At 36.2% G+C, this 14,776-nt stretch overlaps 1 protein-coding gene and 1 long non-coding RNA gene across 2 annotated transcripts in view; one reads left to right on the top strand and one right to left on the bottom strand.

Moving 5' to 3' along the window:
* Positions 1-14,776, top strand: part of LOC138135804 (EGFR adapter protein-like) — a 206,031-nt gene that overhangs the window by 166,215 nt on the left and 25,040 nt on the right. The window contains exon 4 of the mRNA XM_069054724.1: positions 2,769-2,915. Coding sequence (XP_068910825.1) covers positions 2,769-2,915 — 147 coding nt within the window. The remainder of the gene's footprint in view (positions 1-2,768; positions 2,916-14,776) is intronic.
* The window catches only part of LOC138135831 (uncharacterized), a 325,387-nt gene that overhangs the window by 131,632 nt on the left and 178,979 nt on the right, over positions 1-14,776 (bottom strand). The gene's annotated exons all lie outside the window — the stretch shown is intronic.

Here is a 14,776-nt window from a genome sequence, read left to right on the forward strand (position 1 = left end):
TTTGAAGGCCCGATATTTAACGCTTCGAAATATATTTCCTTATTTTCGTGTTAAAAAATGTCTGCCTCACTTTAAAATACAGTGAAGCTCAACCAGCAATTTAATTATTTTTGAACGCTATCCTCTTCAATTTGTTAATAAAATTTGTTGTGGAACGATATACAGGATGTATTTTAAATGGCGCATAATATTTATATCGCGCGAATCTATGTTGATTACCAAACAAAAAATACTAATTTGAATTTGGTCTTAGACGAATAGTTTTTAAATTATTATTATTAAAAAATGACATTAATGACAATCCTTGTTAGTTTCTGACTTTACTCAAGTTCGAAAAATCACTCTAGCGTAGTTGCAATTATGCAATGTTACAATAGCTTCAAAATTTATGCTTTCCATTTATTATTGATGCAAAATATTTATTAAACGAGTTCTCCATTACAATCGAAGCAAATTTCTAAGTTTGACTGTTAGTAACTCCACGAGCAAAGGGTTAACAGTAAATTAGTACTGGAGTTTTTTGCTTGTATTGCAATGTAGAATCATGTGATGTAAATATTATGCGCCATTTTTAATACACCTGTATACACTGAAACGTGTTTTAACGCAGTGCTATGCAAATCGTTATACTTCAAATGATAAATAATTACAAATTTTTTGAACATAAATAGGGTTACAAATATGTAACTAAATTTCGTCTTTTATTGAATTCTTCAAAAATTACCTTCTGGGAAAAGCTATCAGAAGATTAAACGTTTTGTTATTTCTTTTATTAAGGAAAAGTCCACCAATAGCGTTCGTGAAAAGTTTTCATTAAAGAGGTTTTGTAATCTAGGACAAAATATTTTATCCTTCCTGAGGATGTTTTGAGAAATACACTATAAATAATAATTTTTTATTTTGACTTGTAGCGTCCAGATTGATTTCAATCTTGATTTCCCAAGGTTCGTGGGATCAAGACAAAAATCAAGCAAATTTTATTGGCCCAACGGTTCGGTATAATTACACCTTCTTCAGCAACATTCATTCAAATTTTCACGATCAATGAAACTTCCATCTACCATGATGGGAGAGAGGTAGACAAAGAAACTACAGGACAGCAATAAAAATGCACAGACGGGTATCTATTTGGTGCCAGTGTATAAGCTCTTTTTATTTTATTTTGTTTTATTTTATATATCCAAGAAAACAGTTCTTATTATATGTATTAAAATTAATTCCTCACTAAAAACTGAACGACAAATCTGCAAACAAAAAATTGTGAGGCTTTAACGTTACTAGAACTTGATTATATCCAAATTAACCAATAACATAATCGTTTTTTACTCATTTTTGTTATTCAAGTGAAATTGACAACAGTGATCCGGGCCGGTGGCGATGACGATACCGGAGCAGGAGCCGGTGGCGTAGTCATTAGCCGCACCGGAGCCCGATGGCATAACAAAAATTTTAAAAAATGAACACCACTTTCGGTTATACATATGCTATTTTTTTCAATTCAGCCCCACAGTTATATTTCCTGCCGCGACTGGTGCTGATTTAGATGATTTACTATACTGTTCTTTCTTTGGGCGATTCATTTTAATTTTAATCCCTCTTAAGGATGAGATTAGATAGCAAAACATTTGACTGTTGTTTTATTTTTGTTCTGATTCTACAACCTTTATAAAAGGAATACGTAATATGTAGTATATTATTCAACGAGCGGGTAACGATGGCTATTACTCATGAGGATGATTTTGTGTAATAATAGCCATTACCCGCGAGTAGAATAGGTACTATACTTTTTCTACGACTATGTAGAGAAATTATTATTCAACGGGCCACAGGTAATGAACAGGCAATCTAATTAAAAAACTTAATAATTGCAGTAAGTAACATAAAAATAGAAAAATGTTTTTACTGTCGGTCTTTTAGGTACAGCTTTACTTATGTTTTGACAAAACATACAATTTTTTCCAAACAAACATGTACATGTACATGAAATCAATCAGTCGAGTAGATCTTGAGATATTATGTCAGCGATTTTGAAAAGAATAGCTTGGAGAAAAATGCGTTTAACACCGTTTTGATTTTTTTTAATTCATCATCTTACAGATTTAGTCTCTTTTATTGTGGGAAAGCATTACTAAATCGTTCCTTGAAAGCGATATATTTCATCATTAGATTAGTTTCTTTTACAGCCTAAAGTGATTAATAAAACTAAACTTTAATTGAGCCATTTTTCATTTTATGTGACCAATTAGTTTTAAGAGGCATAAATTCAACATTTAAGATTTATAGATATCAGCCTATGGAGACGCTATCAAAATTTTCTCTCAGATATGAAACTCCTTGCATGAATTTTGTCGTCACCGACTTTTGATGTAGGTTTTTTAATAGATAATTGTCAAACATAAAGATGAAGTTTGTTTATAGCGATGTGTCTACCTACTTAGTTCAGTTGAAAACGTACTTCATTGCGCTTTAACGCCAGTCGGCCCCTCACACTGAACATCAAGAAAATGGAAATTATTTTTAAATGTTGGCAGTGCCAACATTTGTAATCGTAAAATCTCAATTAACGCTTGACAGGTGTGACATATTTCGGTAACTAAGCTAAGACACGACTTTTGTACGTACGACGGGGCAAATTTCTTACGGTCATAAACTTATTTGCGTTATGGTTATGGAGTGTTTTTCGTGCAAGGCACTAAAACACTTTTATGTGGCGTTGTGCAGACGCGACTGACTCCCAGCAGGTCGTTAATTGTCAAGTTTTGTTGCAGATTGTCCACATGGCCCACGCGCTGAGGCGCATTTCGTACGCAACTTGTGATCCGGAAGATTGTCTTTTCAGTTTTTTGGCCCGGGAACCGAAAGGGCACTTCAATCAACAGTACTGCCACTCATTTATCAGCCGTTCGTCCGAACAGGTAAGTGGAAGATGTTTGACAAAAAACAGGCACTCTTGAAACCACAACTTCATTGTCGGCTATGTTATGTGTAAACGGTAGCGGTTATTTCACCGTTAGCTTGGTGATTTACTCCTCTTAAATTATAGCGTAACACGTACTAAAATGGACTTTGTCTGCTCATAATTTATAATAGTAATTACTAGGAAACGACTTCTGCATGTCACGCGATGCAATTCTTATGGCTCCTTTTATATTTGTGGCCCAAACACTTACTTACTTACACTGTTGTCTGTTGTAACTATAATAGTCTGACTTTGTAAAAGTCTAATCCCGACTGTATTCGTAGTTACCTCGATTTTTATTTCAAGATTTCGAAAGACTCCTGAAAAGATAAAAATATGTAATTTAGTATTTTCCCATCTCAAATAAAAATTTTAAAATAATTCCCAATGAGTGTTCTAGTCAAAACTTGTTTAGGCGCACCACACGTGCAGTGAATTGGTTTCAAACGACACGCTACAATCGTCACGCGACACGCTAAAATCGTCACGCTCAAGTCGTCGTCAGGCTCGGACCTTGAAGTGAAAACTACTTTAGGCGCACCACACGGGCAATGAATTAGTTTCATGCGACACGCTAAAATCGTCATAATTTGATATTTTCTGATATCAAATAAAATTTAAAAAATAATTCCCAACGAGTGTTCTAGTGGACATTTTTTAAATACGCGTTTACATACTTATCAAACTGTGAACAAAACAATTTGCTATATGTATATCGACTGTTCTTTTAAATTTCTCCTCAAAGTTGGCGTTGAAGGGTCGATTGTGAACGCACGACTCGTCAGTCAGAGTCTGCACACTAAACCCACAAACACCGCAAAAAGTGAGGTTAGATTTAAACAGCTGATCCGTGATCTGAATCCGTGGTGCGTTCACAATCGACTCGTCAACGCCCACTTTGAGGATAAATTTAAATGAACACCCGATATAAACATACATAGAACTGTATTCTGTATTTTTTTAACAGCCTTTTTAAATTTAACAACCTGTTAAAATATTAAATAGTTTCTCTGATTGGTTGTTGTCATGGTTAGGAATCTTAAGAGTCTGTTAAAATTAACATGTAAATTACAGAATAGACCCCATTATGTGTCTATGTAAATGTTATTTATTTGACTTGAAGACGTTATTACGTGTGAAAAAATTGAAAGCTTTGTTAACGTATAAACAAGAAATTCCGCGATAATTACATTAAAATTGATGTGTGCACATGGTAGCAAAGCGGTTTCCACTTTATGAAGTTTCGATTTCATGAACATGACCTTTTATGATATGAAGCAAAAAAGTCTCTTGCTCGTCTCATCTTACATTGAGAAGTTCAAATTACATGGTTGAAACGACGAAACCAGCAGCTGCAGTCTGGAACCTCAGTCTCCGATACCTCTCATAAAAACCTGTAATCAAGAAAATCTGTATCATTATCATGAAGAATGCACTTAATTAGAAGATTTTTTAACATAATACCGATCACGAAACAACAGTTGCCGATTGTATAGACACACCTGTTCATCACAGTTCGGATACGTTCTATGTTTGCCGTTTGGTTTGATTTCCACAAACTGCATTAAACCATCTCATGTCGTCACGTAATAATGGGAATATGGAACGACGCTTAATCTGATAGTGATTATTAAATTTAATTATAGTCCCTGCAGACCCGTTTAACTTATCTAGCTTAGGGAACATTGGCACCACGCATATTTGGTAGCACACGGATGAATTATAGTTTATTATGTGCATGCATGGAGCTTTGCACAATTCTGATACAAACTTTCATAAACTGAACACTTTGTTTTTTCGTTCACTTTTTAAATAATCTCACTCACTTTGCTTTTGGCCTTAATGTATTATAATTCATATTCATATACGAGTATAATTCATTTTTAGAACCAAATTGTATAACTTTTTTAAATATTTATTTTGTGGTCTAAAAGTAAAAGCATTGACGTGGAACAGACAAATAGGCTATCATAAGACATTTTTAAGAAGAAAATGTGCGTATTCCCCACATCTTACAACATTGTCAAGAGTTCTAAAAATGAAAGATATTTTAACGAAGGATTGCGATCACGATCACGTTTTACTTAGTCGGAACAAACAAAAAACTTATTCGAAACGTTGAACATTAAAGTGGCGTTTCTTGTCGAAAACTATGCGGAAAATATGAGATTTCATAAAAGACAAAAAATGTCTCAAGTATAACGTTAACTAACTGACGAAAAATCCGAAAAAGTGTGGAAGATTGAGAAGTGAAAGTTTTAAAAGAAAACGATAATTGAAGATGTCGCTCCAAAGAGGAGATAACTCCATAAAACTAGTTTTTAAGGATGCGATAAAGACTAATGGCTCTCTTGATTTTTAAGAGGCATTTTTTTATTTAATATACAGGGTGATTCTGAAATAACTTTGGAAAAAAAACCGGTAATTGGTGATAATGAAAAGAAGTTAAGACAAAAAAATTTTCTTATAAAAGTTTTTTCGTTTTCGAGATACAAATGGTTGAAAATTTTGTCAAAATTGCTAGTACGCTGCTGAGTTAAAGGTGATTACGTGATTATCTTGGTGGTTTAGCAACAATAATAATGAAAGATAAAAGGTCCCCATCAGTCACAAACTCCTTTCGATCATTTCCATAGAAACATTTACAAAGCAGTGTGCTTGCACCTACGACTTTGTTGTGGAGTTGATGTAACAATGGTTACTAATGAAGTGAACAAATTCTGACAAATTTTCCCTATTAATAGGCGTTGAAAATACAAGAATATAGGGTAATTTCCATCCTTTTGATTTCACCTCCAAAAGTCATTTACGCAAAATTAATTTGTGTGAAAGATACTCCACATTTTTTTCCAAACTTATTTCAGAATCACCCTGTATAGAATTATTGCATGAGTTCAATCACTAATAATGGAGAAAAGGTGTCATCGATGTTTTACAAAAAATTACTTTCATAGTGGAGCTTTGTTAATTTATCATAATTTATTGATAATAATCTATTTCAAACAAAACAGGAATAACATATGTACATAAAACTGTATTGTTCAACCAGTAAAGTCGATAGTTACTTATTTTTTGCTCCAAATAGTATTAGAGCAAGAAACCCTTCAAAACAATGGAAAGGAATTTAGTATGTACCATAGAGCATAATTATTATTTTTACCTAAAATTTACCTAATTCTGATTTTTTAGGCAACATTTGGTAACTCGCGGCACTTACCTCTTCCAGGGCAACATAGTATAACTTTTCATCATTCATTTTCACAATGTCCATCCATAACGTGCACACAATCATTTTATTGAAGTTATAGAACTTGTATTTTATCCGTCCAAAAATGTGATTTATTTTTATTTAAACTTTTGAATATAAAGCTAATGAGTCAATTTCTAAGGAGGTATCGAACAAAACCAAATACAGCACTCGAGAGTAACCCGGTTTCGTTCACTTGAATTGCATCGTCTACTCAGCTCCGTTTCGTGGACGTACACGCAATTCCCGTGAACGAAAGCTTTGTCTTCCTCACTCTTATTGTAAATACAGTGTATTCTCTCATAAGCGGACACCATCGGTCGCACGGAATTTGTCCACTCAAGAGAGGCGTCCACTTAAGAAAGTTTGTCCGCTTAAGAAAGTTTGTCCGCTTAATAGAAGCGTCCGTTTCTGAGGAAAAATAGTAGATTACATTACGAATTCAGAAAAGTGGACGTTTACTAGATGAGTATGGCAAGTTTAAGTACGAGCGTCAGATAGTACATATTTAAATGCCATACGATTTTACAAAATCGTACAGTAACGGTTGCTATGCTGTAAAGTGACCTGTTACTGTACAATTTTGAGTACAGTAATATAGTTCATTACTATACAAAATTTTGATAAATGTCACAACTTGCAAAACTAAACGTCAAGCTAATTTTAAAGATTTTCAGCGATTTGGAGCAAAAAAATGTTGTATTCAACTCGTCCGTGTGTAAATTGAGCTTTTTTTGGTACTCGTAGGCCTTTAAAACGCGAGTGAAATTCCACTCATGCCAAAAAAGCCCAATGTTTTAGTGAAACACTTTCAAAATGTAACATCAGGACACCTGATTGTGAACTGCACTACTGTACGTATGTACATAGTGGCATTTCTTACTAACAGAATGACTAAAAAATGAACAATGAAATGGCCGAACGTGCCTGAATCTGGATATTTAACAATTTCCCATATCGATATCACAAATGTTGCAAGTGTCAGCGTGGCATTAAGATGCATGCTGTCCATACAAGAGAGTTTCGATTGAAGAATCACTGTCCGTGTCCGGTCTTAAAAGAGTCCGCTTAAGAGATTTTTTTTTATTAATAATAGCATATGGAATGGCCGGTCGCAAAAAAATCGTCCGTTTAAAAGAGGGGTCCGCTTGTGAGGAGTGTCCACTAAGAGAGAATACACTGTACCTATTTTTAATTATTCCAAACTTTTGACACTCACTGTATGTATATTAGGAAATTGCATATAAAAAAAATTTTGTACTTTGTTTTGTGTACAAGCAACTCTTTTCATATATTACCAGCCAATAGAAGATAAGGAGATATTCTTATTTTTTATGTTAGCTCTTTGGAGTAAAGTGCAAAAAATGTGTATTAAAACAGTCCGCTGATTGTATTATGAAACGTATTTAAATAATTAATAATTATTTAAATAAATTAATAATCAAAATGGGACTTACACGGTTTCTAAAGAAAGGCGACGATATTCTGGTTTGCCCTGACTGATTCTCATTATCCCGGAACTATCAAAGATTAAAGCCTCAAAGAACAAATTTTATTTAAAAAAATCGATTTTGGAATTATGAATTTTAATGAATGAACTGTAATGTGGTCTTTGACGTTGTGTCAGTTTAGTTAGGGTAATTTTTTGATTTTTGGAAGTGAATAACACACTAAGTACACGTGTTTACTATGTATAAGCAGGTATTGCGGCTGAAAGGATTACACAAAAGCATGCACTGATAGGAAATAGATGCTGTTCCATCACGAGCGCAAGGATCCCTGCACAAACTTCTTAAGTTAAACTGGAAGACTCAGGTTATTCTAATACTGATTCAGTTGACAAGACGCTAATAAGACACAATAAGTTCATATTTATACATACATAGGTAGACTTTGGAAAACTGAACTCGATAAACCAACGCAAGTGATTCTCCAAAGCTGCAAATAAGGAAGGATTGCGTTTTAGTTGAGAGAAACGGGCAAGACTTGCGCCACGAAAGAGATAAAATTTGTCCGATGCCAATAAAGCCGTTAAATCTCCAGTCGCCATCGTCCATTTCGCTAGATAAGAGTCGGCGATACGCTGTTGGTCGGCAATAAGATGGGTATCGTGTAGAGGATAGAGTACCATAAACATGCATTTATAGATGAACAGCAACTTCCGTCCCACGCCAATTTGACAGCCTTTCGATAAGACCGGGATTAGTTCGAGTGGAAACGACTTAATTTTATTATTTACACGATTAGATAGACTTAATTAGCTTGTGAATTGTGCAAATGCTGACCACAATTTGCTCAGGAATAGTCCCTACAGTAACTTCATTACCAACAACCACGTATCGATGACGCATTCAGAGACACCTACAAGTTTTTTTGTTCTCCTTTTGTGATGTCATTGCCTTTTTAATGATTTCAAAAAGTTTTTGTGGAGTTCCCAAGTGTCCGTACCACGCAACACCTGTACACTTCCAAAACAGATTTTCGATTGTAATTATCGGAATAGTGTGAGCGCGTTGACAGTTATATAGACTTGCCTAGGCACTTTGACACCCCATTAACGAGCAAGGTGTTTGAATGGGCGCGTTGTAATGGTGCGGAGCCCCGGCAAAAACGCGCCAGGAATGTCCTAAATAGTTGCGGAGCACATAATAACTCACACGATAAGTGCGTTTCATGCCGGCTGAACCAGCAGTCTGGCTGTTCATGAAAAGCTCAGGATTTAGAACGGTCACTGTAAAATGTAAATAAACCCCGATGAAACGGTTTCATTTATCCCACGAAATTAAATCACGTGAGTTTCAACAATAGAATTTACAACCTCTTTGAAGGGAATATTAGATAATGTGTCGGAATCAAGCTGCAAGCGTTGTTTTCCGTCTTATCGTGAATAAAAGTGTAACCGAGATGTATAGGGTTGAAGTTTAATCTTTGTTGCTTTCAGTCGTATGTCACAGCGATAGGCACGGTGGAGTTCATCAGACGACATAATTTTGAAATCGGATATTCTTATAGGCCCATACCGAGCCCCATATGAGGCAGTTTCTATTCCTTGCCGAAGAGAAAGCAATCTCGGTATTTCAAGGCACGAGAATAACGACAGGGAATGCTCAATTTGACTAAGACCATATGAGGCAGTGGTTGACGGCATGCTCTTTCAACCAGTGCCATTGTTAGGATTTCAATACGCCATTTCTCGATCCCATCCTTAGAAGAAGCAATTCTATTTATCCACATTCTATTAGAAAATTTCAAGTTTAAGCCCCTTGATAAGTAAGGGATTTGCCAGGGTCTTCCCGACATCAAATATCTCCATCATTCCTTCGTCCAATAAAAGTACACACTTTCCCGGAGTCCATTTGGTGAAAATCCCTTCTAATAGTTCCTCTAAGTGTTTTTTAATGTCGTTTAGAACTTGAGCCATTTTATGAATAAGTTATAAGTTTTTTAATGGAACAGTCGTGAATATTGTACACTTCTTGCATATCAGCTTCTAGGATTAAAGTTGAAATCTGTGTTTCTTTGGGAACGGCACGAAATGGCAGAATCCTCGTATTTGTTTGAAGAGGAATCGTCGCAGTCGGAAAAATCCACCGGAAAACGTTACCGACACGGACTGAACATCGTTGTCAATTTACTTCACAATAATAATCATATTGAAAATCGAAAAATGCCGCCAGGATTGCCAACAAGACGTACGTACCTACATATGGTGGTAGGGTTTCAGTTTTCAATCAGTGTAATTAATAGCCCTTCCAATCTGATCGACGTATGTGCGGGTATGATTGGGCAATTTATTTTGGAAAGTATATTAGCCCGTCGGTCATAATAAGAGGCCGATCGGGGCGGTAATATTTCACGGAAATGATGTGATTTTTTAATAGACGATTGGCCCATCGCGTGATTTACAGACATATCGCAGGCGATCGAACAGATGAACGCCGAATATGATCGTGTATTTCTTCACCCTGCCGTTTTCGATCCCCCAATAAAGATGTTTGTAGGGGAAAAGCGTTTCGGTAAATTTCAATTTCTTTATGTTCAAGAGATAATATTCCCAGGATTTTCACGTCCGGATGTCTAATCCAAAGACTTTTTCTTGCCAATCACAAATAATTATCCCATCACTATCAACTATCAGTTCTAAAATAAACGCTAAACTTATTTTATTTTACCTTTTCGCAATTTTTGGCTTTTATCCATTTTTTTTTTATTTGGAATGACGTTCTTTAAAATCCATTGCAAAAAGAATGTGGGAACTGGGAAGGGATCTTCTCTAATCGTCGAAAAATATACAAAAATGAAGATGGAGAAAATCAGACTAAACACCGTTCGTATTGTTTTGGCATAATGGGAGGCCATGATTTATTTTTTTAACGTTGGACACACTATGTATTTGATTTCCGTCACAAAGTGCATAACATGCGGACCTATCAAAATCAACATCATGTTGCTGAATTACTCTTCTATTGCAAACTAATAAAACCGACAACAATGCACTAGACATTGACGCTATTTATAACCTCAAACTTAGAAAAACATAACTTAATTCAACAGACAGATTTACTACCAAATTAAATGCAAATTTTCCATGGCATTCCATTATGCCAAAACAACATGAATGCATTTTAGTTTAAAAAAATTAAAAATGTATAGAGTGTAAAAATTCAAAATCTAGATTTTGTTGAGAAAAGAAACAAACTCCAAATGTTTTTAACTTAATTTGAAGCCCACTTATTAAGAACGCTGCCGGAACTAGTGAGTACAACATTGTTAGAATATGAAGAAAATCTGGGAATTCAGTTTACGATTTATTATCATTTTATTCCTTAGACACTTAAAGTGTGCAGAGACTTGGCGCCAAGAAAGAATAGCTTTGTGAATTATCAAAATCTGCTCAGAATAAGTTAATTAATAAATTTTGAAAAAATAAGATATACTCGTATCTAAGGTAATGTTTCATTTAAAAAGGTAATATGTGCGACAACTGGAGAGCACTACTACCCAATGTCAAAGGTAATAACACGAATAGTACTAGAAAGAATCAAACCGGAGATAGGGAAAAATCTGAGGAAAAACCAAGCAGGGTTCCAAGCAAGATGCTCCACGATAGACCACATAATGCACCTTGAGGATAACCTAGAACAAGCCAAATAATGGCAAAGCGACGTAAACATTGGTTTCATAGAATTCGAAAAGGCCTTTGACACTGTCAATAGAGAACAAATGTGGAAAATTCCAAGATTATATGGAATACCAGCCAAGATGCTACGCATGATAGAACTAATTTACAACGACTACAAAACGAGGGCAGAGCACGAAAGAGACTACACAGATCCGATAAACATAGAAAGCGGAGTAAAACAAGGTTGCGTTAAGTCACCCACGCTGCTCCTTATCATAATAAATTGGATAATGAAAAAGGTAACAGACAACAGAACCGAAATAACATGGAAATTGCAGACAAATTGGAAGATATCGAGTTTGTCGACGATGTGTGTTTACTAACCGAAAAGAGAAACTATATGCAGGGGAAATTACAAAAACTGGAGGTGGAGGCCCGAAAAACAGGATTGAAAATAAACGTCAAGAAAACCAAGATATCTAGAAACAGAAACGAACAAATAAGCCAAATCAAGATAGGGAATGTCGACATCGAAAGTCCAAAGAATGAACTATTTAGGAGCAGTAATAGAAAGGAATGGAAGAAGCAAGGCAGATGTACTAATTATAAGGTGCTGAAACGTGGAAAGTTAACAAAGAGTCACTAAGGAAGATACTAAAGATACCAGATGCCAGAGAAAATAAGCAACATCGAATTGTGGAACAAAACAAAGCAAGAACAAGTAGAGACCACGGTAAAACGAAGGAAATGGAATTGGATTGGACATACATTAAGGCAAATGAGAACATGGTAAGACAAGCAGTAGAACATCTATTGGTAGGAAAAGGGGCAAACCCCTCAACAGCTAGAGAAGCGTAACAAGGGAACACGAGGCAATCAACTTGAGCTGGAAAGACATAAAGACGATAGCGAAGAATTGAAAGACACAGTAACCAAAATCTGCAAAGGATAGAAGAGGGCGCGCGTTGAGGTAGCCACTCAAACGTGAAAGAAAATGGAGAGAGAGAGAAAGAATGTTTCATTTACTTCTCCTTGAGGAGAAGATCCAGAGATCGACAACGGATGCCAGCTCCTACGCGTCGACTGCAGGGGGAGGGCCCGGACGAAAGACCTGTGGAATACGCGAACCGGTTGGTAACACCAGCCGAGAAGAATCACACGAGAGAAAAGAAGAGCCCTGTCGCCTATGTGGTGGCTGCGGTAGATAACCCACAGCGTCCCCTAGGCAAATACCACGTCTCGGCACTGAGACCTTTTGTGTCATCCGTAGGTGAGAGCTACTCCGAATCCGTTCCACCTCTCCGAAGATGAGGTCGCCCCCGGAAAGCGCAGCCCGAAGACCGCCCCGAAAACGAAGCAACGTCGAACCAATGACGCTCTCCTCCGCCATATCCGAAGAGTTCGTCGAGGCCGTCGAGGTGCTGCTCGACCACGAGAAGACCATACATAAGCCAGACGTACCCAATTGGATTCCACCTGAGGGCAGCTAGTGGAATCCAAAGGGGGAGTGTAACGAGACGACCCATAGAGGACGCTATCCAACGTCACAACCTTATCACACTTCTTTTGCGCCGCCTGCGCTCTCGAGATCGCCATCTTGGTGCCATATTTTCACCCACCTATGAATCAACTTACGAACACATCAATTATTATTGTATTTATCTATCGTACAATAAACACCTTCAACCATTACAAATTTTTGTTACGTCACCGCTTCCGGTGTATGAAATATCTTCCTATGGTCCGTGACAATTGCTACTAGTAGGCACTAGTGGACCACGTTTGAAATGGCTTGGCCATATCTACTTTTATCATTTGTCTTCTTCTCTGACGAGAGTGACAAGTGAGTATCTCTCTCTCACGAGAGGGTGCTCGCCTCGTCTTTCTAGATTAAGCTTTCCAAAACTAAGAGAAAGCTTGCATACAGCCATCATTTATTAAAGATTTTAACCAAAAATTAGTTTTCATTATACGAGTAGTATAGACATTTGCTACGCTTATTCATTACGTCGTTACGATTACACAATTCTAAATTGCAACATGAAAGCAGATATTGTTCTCTCTATAAAGAAATTTATTAATATTTTTTAGTAACGGTAATTTCCACTTTAATGGAACTGTAAAATTACAAAAGTGGTTACCTGCGTGGGTGTTATTATGTCTTAAAAAATAAATAATCCGACAGGTAATACATCACTTATTTTTACTGAATATTCTTCTTGAGTAAACAAAATGTAATACATGTGGCAAAGAAAGTTGAACTAAATTATTCTCTAATGTTACTAAACCAAGACGTTAACATGATGACACGTCAATTAAATTTAAATTGAACACTTTTTGGTAACACGAAACATAAAAACCACCAAAAAAGGAACATACATACATTTCAAAAACAGATTTAATTTAACTTGTTCTATAAAAAGAAAAAAGGAAAAAATACGTAAGTTTATGATAGTGCAATTGGATGTCTGACTGATTAACTTACATTTTGTTACCAATTAAGTCAACATTTATGGAACGACCGGGTATGTTTTCGTTTCAGCAAATTGATTCCTAGGATCAGCGTAGGTTACTTTCCCACTCCTTTGCAGGGACGCAAATTAAATTTGTGCTTGATGGTAAAGTGGCACTTTTTTCCTACACTGTGTCGCATCCAATTTCTTTTAAATGCACCTATCCCGTGGAAACTGAGCGAGATAAAACCGAATAGTCGGAGTTGACGACAATGAGAGAAGGAAGTATTCAAGTATTCGCGTCAATTAGCGGATATGCGAACCGTACGCATCCGAGACCGCCCTTCTGTCTTCCTTCCGCTGTTCGGTCTTTTGTTGTAATGTGCACGGCTCATTTGAAACATACCTAAAATGCTCGACAAATTTCCATTGTTATCCACAAAAAGCCCGAAATTAGCGAGCGTTCTGACAAAAGTCTGTTTTCCACGACGCCAAGGGAAAAACACATTTGTTTGCTGGGATTAATGGATGATGCAACTGATGACATGTAAATGTGGTCAGGTGGACTTTTCGACAAATTTATCGGCTAGCGTTTATAAATTGGCTCTAATGGCTGCCTTGCACGGTTGAAATTACTGTGTTGTAAACACTAACTGGGTACTTAGAGGTGTGTTCTGTTTACGTCTCAGTAATTTTGTTAGTTCTCCAAACCACAATGGCAAATAGTTCAAAACTATAAGGGGATTTAAATGCGTCTTAATTAGTTGTAAAAATATTTATTCAACATCTCGGAAAATGTACGCCTACTTTATTTATTCAGAGCATTGCTTATTCCGCCTCTTCTTACAATTTCCTTTCTCTTGGCTTACGAGCCAGAAGAGTTAACTTGTTCCACCAATATTGATACAGATGTGATGTGGTTCATTTATTAAGCAAGTTTATTTTCCAAATTGGTGCTCTACACAATTACTGTGTCTTAATATGTTTACTGTGTG

This window comes from Tenebrio molitor, chromosome 7 (assembly GCF_963966145.1).
Source record: "Tenebrio molitor chromosome 7, icTenMoli1.1, whole genome shotgun sequence".
Lineage (NCBI taxonomy): Eukaryota > Metazoa > Arthropoda > Insecta > Coleoptera > Tenebrionidae > Tenebrio > Tenebrio molitor.